This window comes from Lolium rigidum, chromosome 7 (genome assembly GCF_022539505.1).
Source record: "Lolium rigidum isolate FL_2022 chromosome 7, APGP_CSIRO_Lrig_0.1, whole genome shotgun sequence".
Classification (NCBI taxonomy): domain Eukaryota; kingdom Viridiplantae; phylum Streptophyta; class Magnoliopsida; order Poales; family Poaceae; genus Lolium; species Lolium rigidum.
Window position 1 is genome coordinate 327,455,506 of NC_061514.1, and position 22,315 is coordinate 327,477,820.

General features: G+C 43.8%; 2 protein-coding genes across 4 annotated transcripts; both read left to right on the plus strand.

Annotated features, from left to right (window-relative positions):
- The first annotated feature begins 2,046 nt into the window (after positions 1–2,046).
- LOC124674439 (probable F-box protein At4g22165) lies at positions 2,047–10,664 on the plus strand. 3 transcript variants are annotated; one of them, XM_047210486.1, is made up of 2 exons: positions 2,047–9,311; positions 9,971–10,664. In XM_047210486.1, the coding sequence occupies exon 1, from the start codon at positions 2,540–2,542 to the stop codon at positions 3,926–3,928; it is 1,389 nt and encodes a 462-aa protein (XP_047066442.1). In that variant the 5' UTR covers positions 2,047–2,539; the 3' UTR covers positions 3,929–9,311; positions 9,971–10,664. The 3 variants fall into 3 exon arrangements, with proteins under 3 accessions (XP_047066442.1, XP_047066443.1, XP_047066444.1); XM_047210487.1 differs by having other exon boundaries at positions 2,047–6,668; XM_047210488.1 differs by lacking the exon at positions 9,971–10,664 and having other exon boundaries at positions 2,047–5,813; positions 6,567–6,589.
- A 7,003-nt stretch (positions 10,665–17,667) lies between these two features.
- LOC124674440 (probable F-box protein At4g22165) lies at positions 17,668–19,394 on the plus strand. Its single transcript, XM_047210489.1, has one exon. It carries the CDS (start codon positions 17,790–17,792, stop codon positions 19,176–19,178), a length of 1,389 nt encoding a protein of 462 aa, XP_047066445.1. The 5' UTR covers positions 17,668–17,789; the 3' UTR covers positions 19,179–19,394.
- The last annotated feature ends 2,921 nt before the right edge of the window (positions 19,395–22,315 follow it).

Consider the following 22,315-nt stretch of genomic DNA (forward strand, 5'->3'; position numbering starts at 1 on the left):
ATTTTATGTACCAATTTTTTCGTGAATCGGTAAAATCTACACTCCTGTAGCAAAAAAAACAACGTATGCAACAAAGGAGATTTGTTGCAAATTCTTGCAGCATCTTATGGGTGCTTTCAGAACAAACATGTACGTCTTTGTAGCAATTTGAAACCACGTAAACTCAAGTGTACCATCATCTGTGGTGGCCTGTTCTCACCGGTTGGTCATCTCGATCCCATTGCCACTACTCCCTCATCTTCTTGGGCCTGGAGACCATTGATATGAAGGTCCACCATGACGATTGTTGAGCTTCATCTTTGGCTTCCTCAAAGAAGAGGGGGACATGGGTAGAAGAGCATCACATGTGAGAGTCATTGGGCGAGGAAGGTGACCGATCGCAACGCGTGACCGATCACCCTAATACAAACATTTCAAATTCTTAAGAGCTTTATTAACGAGAACATATTTGAAATCAAAGTCTATTGCAATGCTTGGAGTGTTGGAGGCCTCCTTGGTTCAGATGATTCTCCGAACATAAAATCGAAGTGCTTGTCCATCTAGATCCAATAGGGTTGGATGGAAGAGCGTTAGACACCATATAGGGCCCTAATATATGCGGAGGAAGTAGATATACTAAGCCCACGTCAACTGAAGAATGAATTCATGTGCCATGGGCTTAAAAGCATGTTTGGGTGGGAGAGATGTTTTGGCTTCCCCTTTTATTTTGAAATTCATCGTTCATACATTTTGAAATGTTAAATAGTTCCAAACGAAAAAATAACGTGTACATCTTCACATGCTACATGCGCACGGAGTGTTTCCATGAAAAAAACGACTTGTCATTTGGGCTGTGTAAAAAAGAAAGAAATTGGTGCGGTGCAAAAAATAATACTTTTTGTGAGGCATGTTTTGTATTTTTTACATCGACCACAAAATATCTTTCTTTTGTTAAGCTGTACAAATGTATATAGATTGTCGAGACGTAGTGCGAACTATTTTTTTAGAATTTTCTTAACAGTTAGAAATCGGAATACTTTTGTACAAAATCCACTCTTCAGACCGGTTAGAAATATATTTTTTAGGCATCCGGGAGCCGAATTAAATTTCTCTGTCTAGGCACATACTCCTCCGTTCCTTTCTATAGTGCCTATAGGTTTTTGGCATTTGTTTCAGAATATAAGGTTGTAGCGTAGCTTTTTTTCAATTACCCCCTCCATGTTCAGCTTCCAAATTGTTCAGCTCCCAAATTTGTTATGGTAAGTTAGGAAGATATGGATTTCCCAAATTTTACGTTGATTTCAAATCGTTTAACTAGGGGTCTTGTGTAAAAAATACTCTTGCGCTAATTTCCGTGCCAAAAAACTATAGGCACTATAGAATGGAACAGAGGGAGTATTATTATTGGCTTATCTACAAACTAATTGGGGTTTAGAGGCTTGGCTCAGACATAGTGTCCTTTGACAATATAAATCTTAGAGTCGTCCATAAAAGCAAACAAAAACAAGGGCAATCCCTAAGTTTATTGTTCATATTTTAGAATATAAATTCTTTTTTTTTTTCATCTCATCTACACCATCTTTTTATTACGAAGTAAAGAAGTTGGTCTAGAATTTCAAAGAGTCCAAAAAGAATCTGAATAACTTAGAGAATATCATACTGTTCGAACTCCAGCCTATTTGCAACATTGGTTCCGTAAAAATGGCTTTTGAAGGTGCCTCAAGTTTTATGTTTTTTCTGTGAAACAAAACTAGGAAAAACAGTACCCATCCAAACGAAAAAGAGAACTCAACTTTTTGTCAGAAAAACGTGCCCATTAAGGGTCAATTTCTGACTGTGGGCCCCGCAAATTAGAAACGATTGGAAACAGCAACCAAGGGCAGAAAACAGTTTCAGTACTGTAAAAAAGACGGGCAGAAAACTACTCCAACTCGGCCGCTCCACCACTCCCGCTCACCTCGTCGCCGCCGCCGCCGCCGCCGCCACCGCCGCGAGCGGTAGCGCGAAGCCAGCTTGCTCCTCCCAGCAGCTCGCCGTTTGCATCTTCGTCTCCTCCCTCCTCTTTCCCCAGCGGATTAATCCCGTCGTCTCGCCTGCCGCCGGTCAGTGCTCTTCCTTTAACCCCCTAGCTTGCGAGGGCAGAATTCGGAGAAGAAACCGAGCGGAATTCCTTCAGCAAGTAAGCAAAACTCCGGATCCCTAATGTACTCGGATTTGCTTCACCTATTCGAATTAGGAGTGTGCCCTCGGTTGGTGATCTATACAAGTATTGACAGGAGCCTGTCTTCCGTCTGAAGAAATTTGTCCAAGCATCAGGCTTTTGCAACTATAGACAGGAGCCTGCCTTCCGTCTGAAGAAATTTGTCCAAGCATCAGGGTTTTGCAAGTATAGACAGCAGCCTGCCTTTCGTCTGAAGAAATCTGTCCAAGCATCAGGGATTTGCAACTTTGGGAGTTACCGAAGAAATTTAGGCACGAGTTCCGCCTTCCCTCAGTTATACTTGAAGAAATTTGTCTGCTTGGCCGAAGTTCGAGATCTGTGCAGAGTGACACTGCTCCCATGGAGCTAAGTAGCTTCGCCTCGATGATGAGCTTAGGGAGTCTAGCTATACAGCGGACACATTTGTGCTCCCTAGTCTTCAGAGTTTTGCAGAAGCTGCTAGGCTTCACTTCCGGCTCACTGAATAAATTCTGCAAAGATGTTCATCAACCGCTGAGCGAGACTATCGTGGGCACATCGCCAGAGCTGCCTCAGGACATCTTGATGGGTATCTTTGCCACCCTTGATTTACCTGACTTTATACGCGCTGGCGCCGTCTGCCTCTCTTGGCACTCTGCATATGCCAGCCTACGAAGCCTTGGGCAGTATAAACTATGGCCGTGCCTCCTCTATACTTCTGAATCTGCTGGTGATAGCTCTGCTTGCCTCTACAGCCTCACTGAAAGGAGATCGTACAAGTTAACTCTTCCGGAGCCACCTATCCGCTCTAGGTGTTTGATCGGGTCCTCTCATGGCTGGCTACTTACTGTTGATGAGAGATCTGAGATGCATCTTCTCAATCCGATCACATGTGAACAGATTGCTCTACCTTCGGTGACCACCCTCGAGCATGTGAAGCCCATCTTTGATGAGTACGGTGTTCTCCACAAGTATGAATTGTCTTGGCTCACTGGAAGAACTACTCACTATAGCCCACCGTTGATCTTCGCTCTTGACAAGCTGCGGGATGAATTCCACTATAAGGCATTTGTGTTCCCTGATACATCCACGGGAAGCTACATTGTGGTGCTCATCCATAACCCAGTGCGCCAGATCTCTTTTGCAAGGCTAGGGGATGATAAATGGACCTGGCTGCCGCATCATTATATCTATTGCGATTGCATTTACAAGGATGGCTTGTTGTATGCTGTGTCTATAACGGGAGATCTTCACACTTTTGATCTTAGTGGCCCTACGGTCGCAATAAATACGATCATAAGCATACACAGGGAGGATTACTGTGAGTATGCATACATTGTTCAATCTCCATCTGGTGATCTGCTTCTTATTTGGAGACTCTTTGAGGATTTTAAGTTGGAACCTGATCCTGGGGAAACTGTGTTTTGGAATACTACAAAATTCAGAATATATGAAGTTGAAGCTGCAGGGGGTAAACTTAAGGAAATCAATTGCTTGCGTGACCATGTTTTGTTTCTTGGGCATAATGAATCACTTTGTCTCAGTGCTGAAGAATACCCATCTCTCAAGGCAAATCATGTCTACTTTACTGACGATAATATGTTGTGGACATTGGGATTGAAGAATAATCACCGTGATATGGGAATTCTCAACTTGGATGATAACAGCAAGGAAGAACTTGTATCTTCTCAGCTTTTTTCCAAATTTCCGGCTCCTATTTGGATTACACCTGATCTTAAAAACATGAACTTGGATTCAGGTGCTGCTTAAAAAATGATTCAGTGAGCTTGCAGTTGTGTGGTTTGCTAGGTTATTGCGCTTCGTAGAGAAAGTCATGGACAGACTACTCAAGTGATCACTTGGACCCCAAGTCCATCCACACTAGCTTCGACCCAGTTGAATAAATAGTTCGAGTTTTTCTTTGTTTACCCATGTTATAATCATGTACATCACACAGTTTAATGTGTCAATGGAAAACTTGAGGAATGCCCAATTTCCCTGGTGTGTGTTTGCATCTGCGTGTGTATTTTTCCTTTACAATTAACAAATTCTTCTGAAATATTAAACTGTCAAAAGATGCAGGAAATTTCACTTATTTCTTAGTTAGTGTGTTGTTGATGATTGCAAGGGATTCTGGTAAGGGAAGAATCCTTGCTTCGTCAGCAGAGTCTGTATTGATCTCTCTCACTCCTTTTTCTTTGGGTTTTTGGGGTAACAGTGCTACGAAGTACCAATCATGGGTATTCCGGGATGTTAATCACCATTGTCGTTCATAACTGTGCACATGGTTCAGAAACTATGGGTTGCATAAATTGAATACTAAATAATCTGTGTTACTCTCCTACGGTGGTTTGTTGATATGGTTCTGTGTTATCTCCTTTTGCACTAATGTCATTGAGATGGCAAGTTGGAATGCACTACCTATAGTGTGGAGGGAGCGCTGGTGTTGGAGATAGTGTTGAAGGGGAATAATATGGAGGTACATAGAGGCGAGCTTGCGGCGGCGGTTGGAACGGTTGGGTCCAGCAAGTCGTCAATGCTATCTCGCATCACAGGGAGAGATGCACAAGGGTCTCATGCAAGGTAAGTCAGTGTTACTTTATCTGGAAAACAGACATCCTTGTGTATCAAAATAATGTGCTATTTGCTCATTCATTTGGTGCATCATTCTTCTTATTTCTCAAGACTTATTTATGTGACATTCTTAAGGAAAAATGCAAGGTTTTTGCTGGTTTATTTTATAAAATCAGCAAAGCTGGGCGCAAATTTTGTAACTGAATGTGTGCTGTTTTGTGTCAATAACCTCTATATGCCACATATATAGTATTCGTGCTTGAACTGATTTCGTTTGTGGGAAAACTCATGGAATCACATGGCACATATTTGACCTCTGTTTTCTTCTTTTTTTCCTGGCAAGAGCTTTCAGAGAAAGATACTGTTCTTTTTCATTAAGCAGGATCTTACTGGTATATTCAGATTGAACCAAAGTTACAGGAAAGCTCATACAAAAAAATTCGTGCTCAGATGAACAGAGCATACATGTTTCTGCTCAACATGAGCCCAGCAATAGAGTTATGAATTCTACACTACGTGTAGGCATATCTTCTATTCCGGACTACAGTTTATCTGCATTGGTTTGATATTACATATTTACATCATTAAAATAACTGTAGAAAGATGCTTGTAACTGTTTGCTTAATTTTAAACTGAAATGCAGAAAGAGTAATTTGTGACACTAATCTGCTTGGCTATAAGTAGTCAGACCATATGTTCCACGTGGTTGCATATTGTTGCACTTGAAAGGCCAGGACAGATGAATACAAGATGCATGCTTGCCCTTTTTGGTTGATTGGAGTTCAGATAAGATACTTCTCTTTTTTCGTCAGTGAACGGCCCTGGTTAGTTGTCTGAATATTAGTGTTCTTTAGGTATTCTGGCTATATCTACTTCCATGATTTTTGTTCATTTGGTCGATTCCTCTATATTTAAGTTTCCTTTTTCTGACTGATGAGAACTCCAAATGATGGTCATATTTATTTCTGATCAACAGCTATGTAGGATTGCACTCATTGTGCCCTTGATGCCCAGCCAGTTGTGGCCCAACAAAATCATGCACCTTTTGCTAATTATTATTACTATGCCTGTACAAGTTCAGGTATGTATGTACAAGTATGCTATTTTTTATTTTTCAATACCAGCCAGAGGACTATCGTGTGACATGGCTTCTTTATTGGAGGAGAAACTATAAACTACTAAAGATGAGGCGGAATATATAGGACCTAATCTCAATAGATTTTTTTCTCAAACATGCACCTACATGTGTTAAGTGTTGTTTTGTATTGGAAGAACGCTAGTAGACCAGCAAAACCTAAGAAAACCAAAATGCCCAATCTAACCAAAAAACCTAAAAGCCAACCGCAACAAAGAAGATAAAGAAAGCGACAGACCAAAACCCCTACAGTAAGCTAAACTACTAGGTCAGTGGCAGGCTCCTGAGGACTTTGACACCTGGCCTAATGGTGAACATAGCGTGCCAGCCCATTGTACCGATCATACTCCAGTGCCTCGTATATCGGACCAAAGCTGTTCATATGTTAGTAGTTAGGTCATATGTTCCAGGATGTTGCATCTTGTTGCATTTAGAAGGCCAGGACAGTATGGATATAGCATGCATGCTTGTCTTATATTTTTTTCCTGTTTTTGGAAGTCAGAAAAGATAAACTTTCCTTAAGACCCAGTACTGTCATCTGAAGGATCAATGCTCTTTCATTTTGTTGTGCCTCTATTCTCAAATTAATTTAAATTACAATTTTCTATTTTAAGCTTGGACATGATGAGAACTCCAAATGATATGGCATACTTCTTAGTTCTTCCTTTCTGAGCACATTTCTGAACAAGAGCAATATAGGACTGCACTCCATGTGCCCCTGAACCCCAGGCAGTTTTGCTTCCCAAATGCTTGGACAAGATCAGGCACTTTTCGCTAACAAATATGCCTATACAAGTTCAGGTATGGGTGTACTCCTCTGTTATTCTGTATTTATTTATTTTAGAAATACTATTCTATGAACATGCTGAGCTGATCAAGAGCAGTATGATTTAAGCCATGTGGATCACTTAAAATAAATCTATGAACTAAATGGTTCTAGGCATGTAGGCAATTGTGTATTTTATTGGATTCCACGGTTAAGAACGCATTCACTTGTCAATTAGTAGTGTACACTGTTATCAGCCTATTATTATGAATTTATCGAAAAGTTTTATTAATATTGGAAACAAACACATATCTATTTTTACTGTAGTGAATGAGAGAAGCCATGAAACCGATATTGCACCAATGACTTATTTAGTGCTCCATATTATGCTTAGTCTTTTCTGTAATTATACATGATCAGGAATTCTCATGCAAACTGATTGTTTGGTCTAAGCATATTGAATTGGTCCGAAATAAATGCTTTTGTTGACTAAAACAGAGGTGTTATGGTCCTTAGATTATATCATGATAGGGTAAATACTGCCCAGAGAACAGTTGTGTGACATGGCTTCTTTAGGATGGTGAAACTCAGAAATTCGCTCTAGATCTCAAGCTACACGGAGCCTGATTTTTATTCAAAATTTGAGAACAACATTTCAGAGTTATAAAAAACTCTGAAAAAAGAATCCTGGATGTAGATAATGTACTCTACCAACATACAAAATCTCAACCCGAAATACCTTATACTCTGGGCTTGACAAAAATGACAAAATCTGACAGGATTTGGAGGATTGAAATTTTATACTGTTCACTACTTTAAATGCCAGATTATTATTTTTGTGCAGCCCAAAAGATGGGGCATTTCGAGTTGAGATTTTTTCACGTTTGTAGAGTACATTATTTTCTACATCTATTTTTTTGGGGATTTTTGAAACTTCAAAATGAGTTTTTGAATTGTTCGAAAAACGGGCTCCCTGTAGCCTGTGATCAAAACGCTGCACTAAACGACTAAAGATGAGGCAGAATATATAGGACTTGGTCTCAATAATGTTTCTCTTTCTCGAACATGCAACGAAACATGCGCCATTTCCCATTTTGTATTAGAAGAACACCAAGAAGGCAATCGTTTGAAAGGGTAAACATGAAAAACTAAAAGAATCAAAATGCCTGCCCTATAAAAGCTATCCAGAACAATGAAAAAGAAAGCCAAAGGCCAACACCCTACAGCTACTACTGTAGGTCAGCTGCAGACTCTTGAGGGCTTCGCAATTGGCACCTGGCGTAATGCTTCTTGTTGCTTAGCGGATATGGTGTGCCAGCCCATTATATATAGGACCAGATCTCAATCATGTCCCTAAGCAATATAATTAATCTGTTCTTTAGATGCAACAACCAAATTTAACAATTAATAGATACAAGGAATGTCCTAGGAAGTTGTGTCAGGTGCATCCCTTCCTCTAGTCTCCTCCTTAGGATGGGTCTATTCCTAATGGTGGCTACAGTACAGCAAAGACTGCAGCCACTAGAGATGCCGGCACACCTCAACATAAGGCTGCCGTTCAGTCATGGCAGCTACACATGCTCCAAAATCTTCTCCACAACTTGTTGTTTCGTTATAATTCCAGCATCATGGTCTGTTATCAATGTCGAACTTCCTTGATCGTCCTCACTATTGAAGGATCTGGCGGTTGCTCAGCGATTGTTTCCTCTGTGAGCTACAGTCTTCTTTGAATTTCAACGTAGTAGTAAAAAATGATGGCAGTAACTTGTAAACTAGGAATCATTTCCTGAAATTTGATTAGTTAATTGTATATCGTTTACCAATGCTCCAATATGTTGCATGCAAATATTTTTTCCTGTCAGGCCTGACTCCATAGCTAGCAGTGATTTTTTTAAAAAAAACTACCAAACTACAGAAAATTATTTCTAGAAATTCGATTGGTTTGCACAATGCTCCATTTGTAATGTTTGTTGATTGAAAGTTGTGGTGTTATTTTGGAGAACACTTAAGCTCTGTTTTTTCGTACGTGAACCTCCTGGTTGTCATCATTCTTGCTAGAATGTTGCCAATCTCATGAGATATATGATTATTTTGTTGGAAGAATTCTATACTTATCATGACATAATTTAGGAAAGACAGTACCCATCATTCAAGACTTTATTTTCCTCTATTTTTTAACATCATCTTTTTTTTGCAGGTTTTTAACATCATCATTGACCGAAGTAGAATCAACATGGGTTGGCATGTGCTGTGCCTGTGACCCTTCTGGAGCATGAAGATGCTGCTCTACGTGGTTGGTCATGTGATAATTGAGCTTTTTGAGATCAATACTAGTGTTTTATTTACGTTTAACATGTATGCAGTTTACGGAAGCTAATCTTTCCCTCCGTCTTACTGTTTTGCTGATACCATCTATTTTAAAGATTTTGTATTCAGAAATGATGTAATTAGTAATTAGTACTTTCCCATCTACTGTTTTGGTGATGACTGATTCTGAAGTTTTTGGCATTTAGAAAAACATGGGATACCAAGATGTTCAGGTTAACATGGAAGTAATTTGCGCCATTCTTTGTCTGATTCATGCTCTGGCCATATATTTCAACGAAATCCTTGTGATGCTGGTGATGAAGATGATAGTGATGATGTTCCTGTCCTGCTTGGAGGGGGTGGAGTTGCAGGTTTGTATAAAAATATCAGATACTTTCAGTATAAGCTGAATCGATGCAGCTGTGTGTTCTCTGGCATCGGATTGGAAGTAGTTCTTGTCAACAACCTCCATGCCAAATATATATAGTGTTACTGTTTGCTTGTTTCTGCACATTGTTGCTTGGGGAGATATGTACGGGATTGAAGGGGCACATTGATTGAACTGATTTCATTTGTTTTCTATTTTCTGGCATGAGCTTTCGGAGAAAGATATTGCATTTTTTCATTAAGCAGGAAAGCAAGCTTATTTAATTACAGGAGTTAGGCCACAAGGGTTTTTTCACCTCTACAGAACACAAAGTCATACTGTACCATCTGCTTGCTATGATTTATTTGTTGAAACACCACTGCAGTGGCTGCGGTTACTCTAGACCAAACACATCCCTTTTGTATCGAACGACTTACCCAGAACAAACTGTGGTGTCATAAGTTTCCTTTCTGAATTTGAATTCAGAATGCAATCAGTCCTTTGGCTATTCTGCTAACTTCTTTTTCTTGCATCTTTAGAAGCATACTTATAGTTACTTGAATTTGTCTGGCATTGTGCATTGTTTAGAGATGATTTATAGTAAGTTGTAATTTCTTAACTGCTTTGTTGATTGTTGATTCTGAAGTATTTTGGAATTTACAGAAACGTGGGTACCTAGACGGTCTATGTGGACGTCATTTGCGCCATTCTTTGGCTTATTCATGCTATGTCAATGTATTCTCAAAGAAACGTTTGAGATTCTGGTGATGAAGATCAAGTGGAGATGAGAGTGATGATGTACTTATCCTGCTCCTGCAAGAACATTTCTTCAATTCTAAGATCTCGGTTCATCAAGTTGCCTCCCAAGCCAGCAGTGATTTGCCTGCGGAGTTGTCAAGAGGGGCGGGGCTGTAGGTTTGTATCCTGTGCGTTCTCAGTTCTGGCACCGGACTGGAAGCAGTTCTTGCTAAATATATAGAGTATCATTTGCTGTTCGTTTCTTTCCTGCACAGTGGCACTTCAGAATATATGGGATTGAAGAGGTACACTGATTGAACTGATTTCATTTGCTGCAAGAAATCATGGAATCAAGTATGGCGATTATTTGACCTCTGACGTCTTCATTTTTCGGGCCCTTCAGTGAATGTATCAATGGCCTTTTGGATGAGTCAAACGAACTTACAAGTATTCTGCCACGCGGTTCTTTTCATTTCTGAGTTAGAAAATGTGGTTGTCATAGTTGGCACGAGTAGTACCTTCTGCTCGTATAATGATTTATCTGCTGACGTGCAGTGGCCAAGGTTGCTCTAGAAGGGAAGCGTTGTCATAGTGGTTAACAAGTCACCCCGAACGTAAATCGTAGCGTTGTAATTTTGCGTTTCTGAATTTGAATTCAGACTACAGTCAAATCCTTGCGTATTCGGCTAGGGGTTCCCTTCCCGCATCTTTATAATCGTAAGGACTTGCATGTGTGGTTTTACAGGCTGATGGAAGGGCGGGCATAGGTATGGTACTGCAGGACTGTCAAGGAAAGGTCGTCTTCACGGCGTGCCGACAAGTGCTGAATTGTCAGGACGCCCTAGAAGCTGAGCTTCTGGCGATCGAGGAGGGCGCCAAGCTCGCTCTACTCTAGACTCCAATGAACTTCATAGTAGAATCGGATTGTTTAGAAGGTATCAACTGGATTAAGCAGAGCTCTCCAAATGGCTCTGCCCATGCTTTTCGGATCAATGCTATACGAGATCTGTTAAGGGAAAGAGAAAACAAGCTAGTTAAGATTAGTAGGGATGCAAACAATGCAAGCCATGTGCTTGCCCAATTAGGTCGGGTTCAGGGGAAAACAGAGATGTCTCTGCCAGAAATAGCTGATATCATTGTATCTGAATGTAACCCTGCTATTTAATAGAATCTCTTTTTCTCGCAAAAAAAAAAAAAAAAAAGACACGCTTCAGCACACTTGCAGAACGAGGAGTAATTTGGATTCGTGGATGTAGGTCGTCTTCTGGTGCTTGTCAGTCATCTAACACTTGAAATCAATAGTCGCGTGATCAGAACTAGGATTGCGAGCAGAAGCCTGCATATAGGTGTTCTAAAAGTCTGATATCAACACATGTTTGACTTCGGATATACTAAGCCCACGTCAGTACTTGCATCCGAGGTGAAACAAGGTGCTTATCACAGATACAAAACTAATCCAAATAGGCGTGCAGTATATCACAATGATCGGGACTGGGCAAGGTTTTTTCCACTTGACAATTAAGGAATAACAAGTTAAAAGAAATATTGCTGGCAACCATTTGTACCTTCATAATTCCTAAGGCAAGCTCTAGCCGTGGGGGTGATACGCGGTAATATCCATATGTGTCACCCGCCTAGCCATCTGACCAGGTAGATCTGGGCCATTCATGATTCACAACAAAAAATTCACCAGTGTAAGAAATACTTTTGTTGCAACATATTTCAATAAGATGCTAAACTCGCGGATTTTATGTACCAATTTGTTCGTGAATCGGTAAAATCCGTGTTAAAAGTTTGCAACATTTGGAACACACTCTTGTAGCAAAAAGCAACGTATGCAACAAAGGAGATTTGTTGCTTATTCTTGCAACATATTATGTGTGCTTTCAGAACAAAACATGTACGTGTTTGTAGCAATTTGAAAGCACGTAAACTCACATGTACCATCATCTGTGGTGGCCCGTTCTCACCGATTGGTCATCTCAAACCCATTGCCACTACTCCCTCATCTTCTTGGGACTGGAGACCATTTTTTTTTTGGAAAAAGAGATTTTATTAAGCATCCAGAGCATTACAATCAGCCTCAACCGCCTCAGCGATTTCTAGCGGTAAGTTTTGCAACCACATAGTGGTCCTCTCTTGCACTCTTCCTATGAAAGCTAACCCATGGCTCACCGTGTTTGCCACCCGGCTGACTTTCAAGACTCGTATCTCTCTTTCCCTAATTTTATCCCTAATGACTGTGATTCTCCTAGCGTATCTGGACATATTGGAGCTCCCCTCCGAGACCAAGCTTATTGCTTCCGCGCAATCCGTCTCCAAGATGAATGCTTCTGTCGACCACCGCAGGGCAAGCTCGAGACCTTCCTCCATGGCCTGCAATTCTGCATCCAAGGCATCCGCGCACCCTTTTAAACATCTGCAAGCTGCAAAGATGACAGCGCCATCAGTATCTCTAAGCACCATGCCCGCACCGGCGCGTCCGTCCGAGGAGAAGGCTCCATCCACATTCAGCTTATGCATACCGCTCTCCGGCGGCCTCCATTGTTGCTTGATTGGGGGCTTCGTCTTTGGCATGGTACAATTTGTGAAACCCTTACCCACATCAATCACTTGCTTGCCTTTCGGATCGGTAGTAGTCGGGAGACCATTGATATGAAGGTTTCATCTTTGGCTTCCTCAAAGAAGAGGTGGGCCTGGGTAGAAGAGCATCACATGGGAGAATCGTTGGGCGAGGAAGGTGAACGATCGCAACGCGTGATCAATCACCCTAATACAAATATTTCCAATTCATAAGAGCTTTATTAACGAGAACATATTTGAAATCAAAGTCTGTTGCAATGCTTGGAGTGTTGGATGCCTCCTTGGTTCATGATTCTCCGAACATAAAATCGAAGTGCTTGTCCATCTAGATCCAACAAGGTTGGATGGAAGAGCGTTAGACACCATATAGGGCCCTAATATATGCGGAGGAAGTAGATATACTAAGTCGACGTCAATTGAAGAATTAATTCATGTGTCATGGGCTTAAAATCATGTTTGGGCGAGAGCGATGTTTTGGCTGCCCCTTTTATTTAGAAATTCATCGTTCATACATTTTGGAATGTTAAATAGTTCCAAACGAAAAAATAGCATGTATATCTTCACATGCTACATTCGCACAGAGTCTTTCCATGAAAAAACGACTTGTCGTTTGGGCTGTGCATAAAAGATTTTTTTGGTGCGGTGCCAAAAATAAGAATTTTTGTGAGGCATGTTTTGTATTTTTTATATCGACCACAAAAATATCGTTTTTTGTGAAGCTGTACAAATGTATAGATTGTCGAGAAGTAGTGCGGAATTTTTGTTAGAATCTTTTTAACAGTTAGAAATATGTTTTTTGGGTTCTGTCTGGGGCACATATTATTGGCTTATCTACAAACTAAATGGGGTTTAGAGGCTTGGCTCAGATAGTGTCCTTTGACAATATAAATCTTAGAGTCGTCCATAACAGTAAAAAAAAAACAAGGGCAATCCCTAAATTTATTGCTCTTGTTTTAGAATATAAATTCTTCGTTTTTTCATCTTATCTGCACCATCTTTTATTATGAAGTAAAGAATTTGGTCTAAAATTTCGAAGAGTCCAAAAAGAATCTGAGTAACTTAGAGCATCTCCACCGGCATCCTCCATAGCGGCCCCGACAGGTTATGGGGGCCGGGAGCAAAAATGGGCTCACACCGGCGCGCCCCAAATAGTGCTGGCGCTTTTTCGAGCCCAGTAGAAGCGCTGGCAACCCCGTGCCGGCCCCTTGGCGAAGGGCGCGAATCGGGCGCGCCGGCGTCTCGCGGCACGACGGTTTTCGCGGGTGGGGACGCCTTGTCAGCGAGAGGACGCGACGGTTCGCATCAGAAACGACGCGGGAAGGTTGGTTGTCGGCGTTAATGGCCTCCCGCGCGGAAACCCAAGAGGCGACGAGGGCGGCGACTGGCCACGCGGCGTCCACCTACCTTACCCAGGCGCCTTCAATGCGCGTCTGCCGCCTCCCTTAAAACCCCACCGGCACGCACTTCTCTTCTTCTCCGCCTTCCAACCCTAGCCATCGTTGTCCTACCGCCTCGCAAACCTCCCACAAACCCAAGCGGCGACGATGGCGCACAACGACGAGGCCGTTACAGCTTAGCCTCGACGAGGCCGATGTACTGTATGCGGCACCGCATACCCGTGCCAGTACAGTACAAACTGCCGCACGGCTGGCACGTCTCCAACGTCGGGTTCGCCGTGCCACCGTCGCCACCGGCAGGACCACAGACGCGATCCCTCGCGAGGTAATGGTGAAACCTGATGACGCCGGCGGAGAGGAACTTGCCGGACAACACGGTCGATGATACGTCTCAAACGTATCTATAATTTCTTATGTTCCATGCTACTTTTATGATAATACTTGAATGTTTTATACATACTTTACATCATTATTATACATTTTCCGGCACTAACCTATTAACAAGATGCCGAAGTGCCAGTTGCTGTTTTCTGCTGTTTTTGGTTTCAGAAATCCTACAAAGGAAATATTTTCGGAATTGGACGAAATCAACGCCCAGGGTCTTATTTTTCCGCGGAGCTTCCAGAAGACCGGAAGGGTTACGAAGAGGGGCCACGAGGGCCCGGCACCATAGGCCTGCGCGGCCAGAGGGGGGCCCGCGCCGCCCTATGGTGTGGGTCCCTCGCGCCGCCTCCTGACCTACCCTTCCGCCTACTTAAAGCCTTCGTCGCGAAAGTCCCTGTACCGAGAGCCACGATACGGAAAACCTTACTGTGACGCCGCCGCCGCCAATCCCATCTCGGGGGATTCAGGAGATCGCCTCCGGCACCCTGCCGGAGAGGGGAATCATCACCGGAGGGCTCTACATCATCATGCCCGCCTCCGGATTGATACGTGAGTAGTTCATCCTTGGACTATGGGTCCATAGCAGTAGCTAGATGGTTGTCTTCTCCGCTTGTGCTATCATTGTTTATATCTTGTGAGCTGCCTAACATGATCAAGATCATCTATTTGTAATGCTACATGTTGTGTTTGGCGGGATCCGATGGATATAGAATATTATGTCAAGTTGATTATCAATCTTTCATATATGTGTTTTTTATGTTCTTGCATGCTCTCCGTTGCTAGTAGAGGCTCTGGCCAAGTTGATACTTGTAACTCCAAGAGGGAGTATTTATGCTCGATAGTGGGTTCATGCCTCCATTTAATCTGGGACAGTGACAGGAAGTTCTAAGGTTGTGGATGTGCTGTTGCTACTAGGGATAAAACATCGATGCTTTGTCAAAGGATATTTGTGTTGATTACATTACGCACCATACTTAATGCAATTATATGTTGTTTACAACTTAATACTTGGAGGGGTGCGGATGCTAACCCGAAGGTGGATTATTTAGGCATAGATGCATGCTGGATGGCGGTCTATGTACTTTGTCGTAATGCCCTGATTAAATCTCATAGTAATCATCATTGATATGTATTAAATATTTATTTGTCAATTGCCCGCCTGTAATTTGTTCACCCAGCATGTTAGTTATCTTATTGGAGAGACACCACTAGTGAACTGTGGACCCCGGTCCATTCTTTTACATCTGAATACAATCTACTGCAATCATTGTTCTTACTGTTCTTTGCAAACAAACATCATCTTCCACTCGATACGTTTAATCCTTTTTTTTCAGCAAGCCGGTGAGATTGACAACCTCACTGTTACGTTGGGGCAAAGTATCTTGATTGTGTTGTGCAGGTTCCACGTTGGCGCCGGTTTCACTGGTGTTGCGCCGCACTACACTCCTCCACCAACAACCTTCACGCGCTTCTTGGCTCCTACTAGTTCGATAACCTCGGTTTCTTTCTGAGGGAAAACTTGCTGCTGTACGCATCACACCTTCCTCTTGGGGTTCCCAACGGACGTGTGCTTCACGCGTTATCAGTCGACATCCCAACCTGGCAGCGGCGGTTTGAAGATGAGCGCACCGTCGAGCTCGCGCGGGTGGCCGACCACTCGCACGACCGCTTCAACACCGTCGGCCGCTGTGCCTGGTGGTACGGCCGCGACATCGACACAACGTTGCGCAAGTACGGCGTCCGCCAGGGCGTCCACGGCGACCCGCCGCACGACCCACTGCACTTCTCGCAGGTGGCCTGCATGGCGCCGGCGGCGGCGACTCTGCAGAGGGCGCCGGAAAGGACCGCGGCGTCCGGAAGCTCGCGCACCGGATCTTCATCAGCCGTCGCCCGCACGTGCTGGGTTTACCCGCGCCTCCTTTCGGAGGCGTCGTCATCCGCGACGGGGGGGGTGTGGAGGCGCGCGTCCCCTGGTCCGGCCCGTCGGACGACGGGGTCGGGCCACCGCCGCCGCCTCAAGGAGGACGCTGCGGCCTCGCCACCGCTTCCGCCGGCAAAGAAGAAATGGTGGGAGAAGGAGGCGGAGGCGCAAGCGACCCTCCGTGGCGACGACGACGAGGAGGAGTTCCCCGGCCAGAACTTCATGGTCGGCCCCTCCGTCGACGAGGACTACTGGCATATCGCGATGGACTCGCGGCAGGCGGTGTTGTGGTCCGTCAAGGACCACGGCACCAACTTCGTCGACCTCGACGGGCCTTCCGAGCTGCCCGTGTCAAAGGAGGAGAAGGCCGCCGCCGCCGCCGACTGGTCCTTCGGGCCATCCAGCGATGACGGCGACGACGCCAACAACCTGGACTTCAGCGCCTTCGACTCACGGCGCCGCTAGATGTTTTTTTAAGTTTTTTTAATTTAAATTCAAGTTATTTTCGTATAAATTTCGTTCAAATTTCGTATAAATATCGTTTCAACAAAATCATTTTAAGTTTTAATTTCTATCGGGACTGGCGTCTTGAGGGTGCCGTTGTGAGAGCCGCATCCCAAATAAAGGATGCTCTATCGGCACCCCATACGATAGTGCCGCCGCCCCTGCTGATGCCTATTCAGAAGCCGCCGGTGGAGATGCTCCTAGAGAATATCATACTGTTCAAACATCAGCCTATTTGCAACAATGGTCCCGTAAAAATGGCTTTTACGTTTTTTTTCTGTGAAACAAAACTAGGAAAATACATCGGTCGTGGACTCCATCCATTAAAGCAGAACGGCGCCGCCGCTCCATCACTCCCACTCACATCCCGCCGCCGCCGCCGCCGTCCGCCGCCGCGAAGCCAGCTTGCTCATCCCAGCAGCTTACTCTTCTCCCGGCTCTTTCCCCAGCCGATTAATCCCGTCGTCTCGCCTGCCGCCGGTCAGTGCTCCTCCTTTAGCCCCTAGCTTGCGAGGGCGGAATTCGGGGAAGAAACCGAGCGGAATTCCTTCAGCAAGCAACCAAGACTCCGGATCTTTGATATCCGTCTCCCTACTGTACTCGGATTTGCTTCAGCTATTCGAATTAGGAGTGTGCCCTCGGTTGGTGGTCTATACAAGTATTGACAGGAGCCTGTCTTCCGTCTGAAGAAATTTGTCCAAGCATCAGGCTTTTGCAATTATAGACAGGAGCCTGCCTTCCGTCTGAAGAAATTTGTCCAAGCATCAGGGTTTTGCAAGTATAGACAGCAGCCTGCCTTTCGTCTGAAGAAATTTGTCCAAGTATCAGGGCTTTGCAACTTTGGGAGTTACTGAAGAAATTTAGCCACGAGTTCCGCCTTCCCTCAGTTATACTTGAAGAAGAAATTTGTCTGCTTGGCCCAAGTTCGAGACCTTTGCAGAGTGACACTGCTCTCATGGAGCTAAGTAGCGTCGCCTCGATGATGAGCCTAGGGAGTCTAGCTATACAGCGGACATCTTTGTGCTCCCTAGTCTTCAGAGTTTTGCAAAGGCTGGTAGGCTTCACTTCCGGCTCACTGAATAAATTCTGCAAAGATGTTCATCAACCACTGACCGAGACGCCAGAGCTGCCTCAGGACGTCTTGATGGGTATCTTTGCCACCCTTGAAATGCCTGACTTTATACGCGCTGGCGCCGTCTGCCCCTCTTGGCACTCTGCATACACCAGCCTACGAAGCCTTGGGCAGTATAAACTATGGCCGTGCCTCCTCTATACTTCTGAATCTGCTGGTGATAGCTTTGCTTGCCTCTACAGCCTCACTGAAAGGAGATCGTACAAGTTAACTCTTCCGGAGCCACCTATCCGCTCTAGGTGTTTGATCGGGTCCTCTCATGGCTGGCTCGTTACTGTTGATGAGAGATCTGAGATGCATCTTCTCAATCCCTTCACATGTCAACAGATTGCTTTACCTTCGGTGACCACCCTCGAGCAGGTGAAGCCCATCTTTGATGAGTACGGTGTTCTCCACAAGTATGAATTGTCTTGGCTCACTGGAAGAACTACTCGCTATAACTCACCGTTGATCTTCGCTCTTGACAAGCTGCGGGATGAACTCCACTATAAGGCGTTTGTGTTCCCTGATACATCCACAGGAAGCTACATTGTGGTGCTCATCCATAACCCAGTGCACCAGCTCTCTTTTGCAAGGCTAGGGGATGATAAATGGACCTGGCTGCCACCTCATTATCTCTTTTCTGATTGCATTTACAAGGATGGCCTATTGTATGCTGTGTCTACAACGGGAGAACTTCACACTTTTGATCTTAGTGGCCCTACGGTCGCAATGAATACGATCATAAGCATACCCAGCGATGTTGACTGTGAGTATGCATACATTGTTCAAGCTCCATGGGGTGATCTGCTGCTCCTTTGGAGACTCTTTGAGGATTTTAATTTGGAACCTGGTCCTGGGGAAACTATGTTTTGGAATACTACGAAATTCAGAATATATGAAGTTGAAGCTGCAGGGAGTAAACTTAAGGAAATCAATTGCTTGCGTGACCATGTTTTGTTTCTTGGGCATAATGAATCACTTTGTCTCAGTGCTGAAGAATACCCATCTCTCAAGGCAAATCATGTCTACTTTACTGATGATAATATGTTGTGGACATTGGGATTTAAGAATAATCACCGTGATATGGGAATTCTCAACTTGGATGATAACAGCAAGGAAGAACTTGTATCTTCTCAGCTTTGTTCCAACTTTCCGGCTCCTATTTGGATTACACCTGATTTTAGAAACATGAACTTGGCTTCAGGTGCTGCTTACAAAATGGTTCAGTGAGCTTGCAGTTGTGTGGTTTGCTAGGCTATTGCGCTTCGTAGAGAAAGTCATGGACAAACTACTCAAGTGATCACTTGGACCCCAAGTCCATCCACACTAGCTTCGACCCAGTTGAATAAATAGTTCGAGTTTTTCTTTGTTTACCCATGCTGTAATCATGTACATCACACAGTTTAATGTGTCAATGGAAAGCTTGAGGAATACCCAATTTCCCTCTGGTGTGTGTCTGCATCTGCGTGTGTATTTTTCGTTTATAATTAGCAAATTCTTTTGAAGTATTAAACTGTCAAAAGATGCAGGAAATTTGACTCATTTGTTAGTTAGTGTGTTGTTGATGGTTGCAAGGGATTCTGGTAAGGGAAGAATCCTTGCTTCGGCAGCAGAGTCTGCATTGCTCTCTCTCACTCCTTTCCTTTGAGTGTTTGGGGTAAGTGGGTAACATTGCTACCAAGTACCAAGCATGGGTATTCCTGGATGTTAATCGCCATTGCCATTCATAACTGTGCAAATGGTTCAGAAACTATGGGTTGCATAAATTGAATGCTAAATAATCTGTGTTACTCTCCTGTTGATATGGTTCTGTGTTATCTTCTTTTGCACCGATGTCATCGAGATGGCAAGTTGGAATGCACTACCTGTAGTGTGGAGGGAGCACTCGTGTTGGAGATAGTGTTGAAGGGGATCAATATGGAGGTACATAGAGGTGAGCTCGCGGCGGTAGTTGGAACGGTCGGGTCCGGCAAGTCGTCAATGCTATCTCGCATCATAGGGAGAGATGCACAAGGTCTCAGGCAAGGTAAGTCAGTGTTATTTTATATGGAAAACAGACATCCTTGTGTATCAAAATAATGTGCTATTTGCTCATTCATTTGATGCAACATTCTTCTTATTTCTCAAGACTTATTTATGTGACATTCTTAAGGAAAAATGCAAGTTTTTTGCTGGTTTATTTTGTAAAATCAGCAAAGTTGGGCCCAAATTTTGTAACTTAATGAGTGCAGTTTTGTGTCAACAACCTATATATGCCATATATATAGTAATAGTGCTTGAACTGATTTCGTTTGTGGGGAAACTCATGGAATCACATGGCACATATTTGACCTCTGTTTTTTTTTCCGGCAAGAGCTTTCAGGGAAAGATACAGTTTTTCTTTCCATTAAGCAGGATCTTACTGGTATGTTCAGTTTGAACCAAAGTTACAGGAAAGCTCATACAAAAAACTCGTGCTCAGATGAACAGAGCATGCATGTTTCTGCTCAACATGACCCCAGCAACAGAGTTATAAATTCTACACTACGTGTAGGCTTCCGGACTGCAGTTTATCTGCATTTGTTTGATATTACATCATTAAAATAACTGTAGAATGAGAAGAGTGATTTGGACGCATTTACGTATGATTTTATGATACTAAATCAAAACCAATGCGAAAAAGATGCTATACAAATATGAGATTAATCCCCATAATTAATTTAGCCTCCATATCACGATGGTGGGAACTGCCTAAGAGTTTTTTTTACCAATAAGGAATAACTGAGTTAAAAGAAAGCAAGTGATTTACATTCATAATTCCTAAACTTATACTAACGAGAGAACACATTTGAAATCTACCGAAGTGATTGGAGTGTGCAGGGCTTACTTGAGTCACAGGAAATTGAATAGTGTACTAGTCTGGCAACTAGACAAGGCCCTTGGATCTGGCACTGTTGAGCAGCATAAGAAGAGAAACAGTGTTGCAATGGAACCTTTGGTCTACTAAGTGCACAACAGGGTCAGAAACTTGACCATAATCCTCATACTGGATGATGAATTTAACAACATACAAGCCAAACAATGGATCAAAGTGCTCCATTCAATACATTCACAAATTCCAATATACAACTGTCGGTTAACCATTCACAAACACACACAAAACAACAAGATTTGCAACAGAAAGGACTGTTGTGATCTTCAATGTTTTCACTCCTCAAACATACTGCTTCCATCAGCATGTTTCTGCTCAATACGAGCCCAGCGACTGAGTTATAAGTTGTACACTAGGGGTGCTACTGATCACATGGTTGTGGCTGTCGAACATGCTTCTTCCACCAGTCAGCAGGTGATCTGTGACAAAAGTGGACATGCCTCTCCTGGTCAAGGCCTGGGCGCACCCTCACGTTGCAGCCGGGCTCCTCACAGCGAACATATGACCCATTGGATCTATGTTTCCGAGCACAATGCACAATCATCTACAAATGAAAAGAAAAAATAACGTTAGCTCAAAAACCAACCGTTTTTTAAAAAGTACATCAATTAAGTACTCACATAATCGGTAGAGACAGTACAGTCTCTAGCCTGTTGCCTCGTCACCGCTTCCGCCGGCAAAGAAGAAATGGTGGGAGAAGGAGGCGGAGGCGCAAGCGACCCTCCGTGGCGACGACGACGAGGAGGAGTTCCCCGGCCAGAACTTCATGGTCGGCCCCTCCGTCGACGAGGACTACTGGCATATCGCGATGGACTCGCGGCATGCGGTGTTGTGGTCCGTCAAGGACCACGGCACCAACTTCGTCGACCTCGACGGGCCTTCCGAGCTGCCCGTGTCAAAGGAGGAGAAGGCCACCGCCGCCGACGACAGGTCCTTCGGGCCATCCAGCAATGATGGCGACGACGCCAACAACCTGGACTTCAGCGCCTTCGACTCACGGCGCCGCTAGATATTTTTTTAAGTTTTTTTAATTTAAACTCAAGTTATTTTCGTATAAATTTCGTTCAAATTTCGTATAAATATCGTATCAACAAAATCATTTTAAGTTTTAATTTCTATCGGGACTGGCGTCTTGAGGGCGCCGTTGTGGGAGCCGCATCCCAAATAAAGGATGCTCTATCGACACCCCATACGATAGTGCCGGCGCCCCTGCTGACGTCTATTTAGAAGCCGCCGGTGGAGATGCTCCTAGAGAATATCATACTGTTCAAACATCAGCCTATTTGCAACAATGGTCCCGTAAAAATGGCTTTTGAAGGTGCCTCAAGTTTTACGTTTTTTTTCTGTGAAACAAAACTAGGAAAATACATCGGTCGTGGACTCCATCCATTAAAGCAGAACGGCGCCGCCGCTCCATCACTCCCACTCACATCCCGCCGCCGTCCGCCGCCGCGAA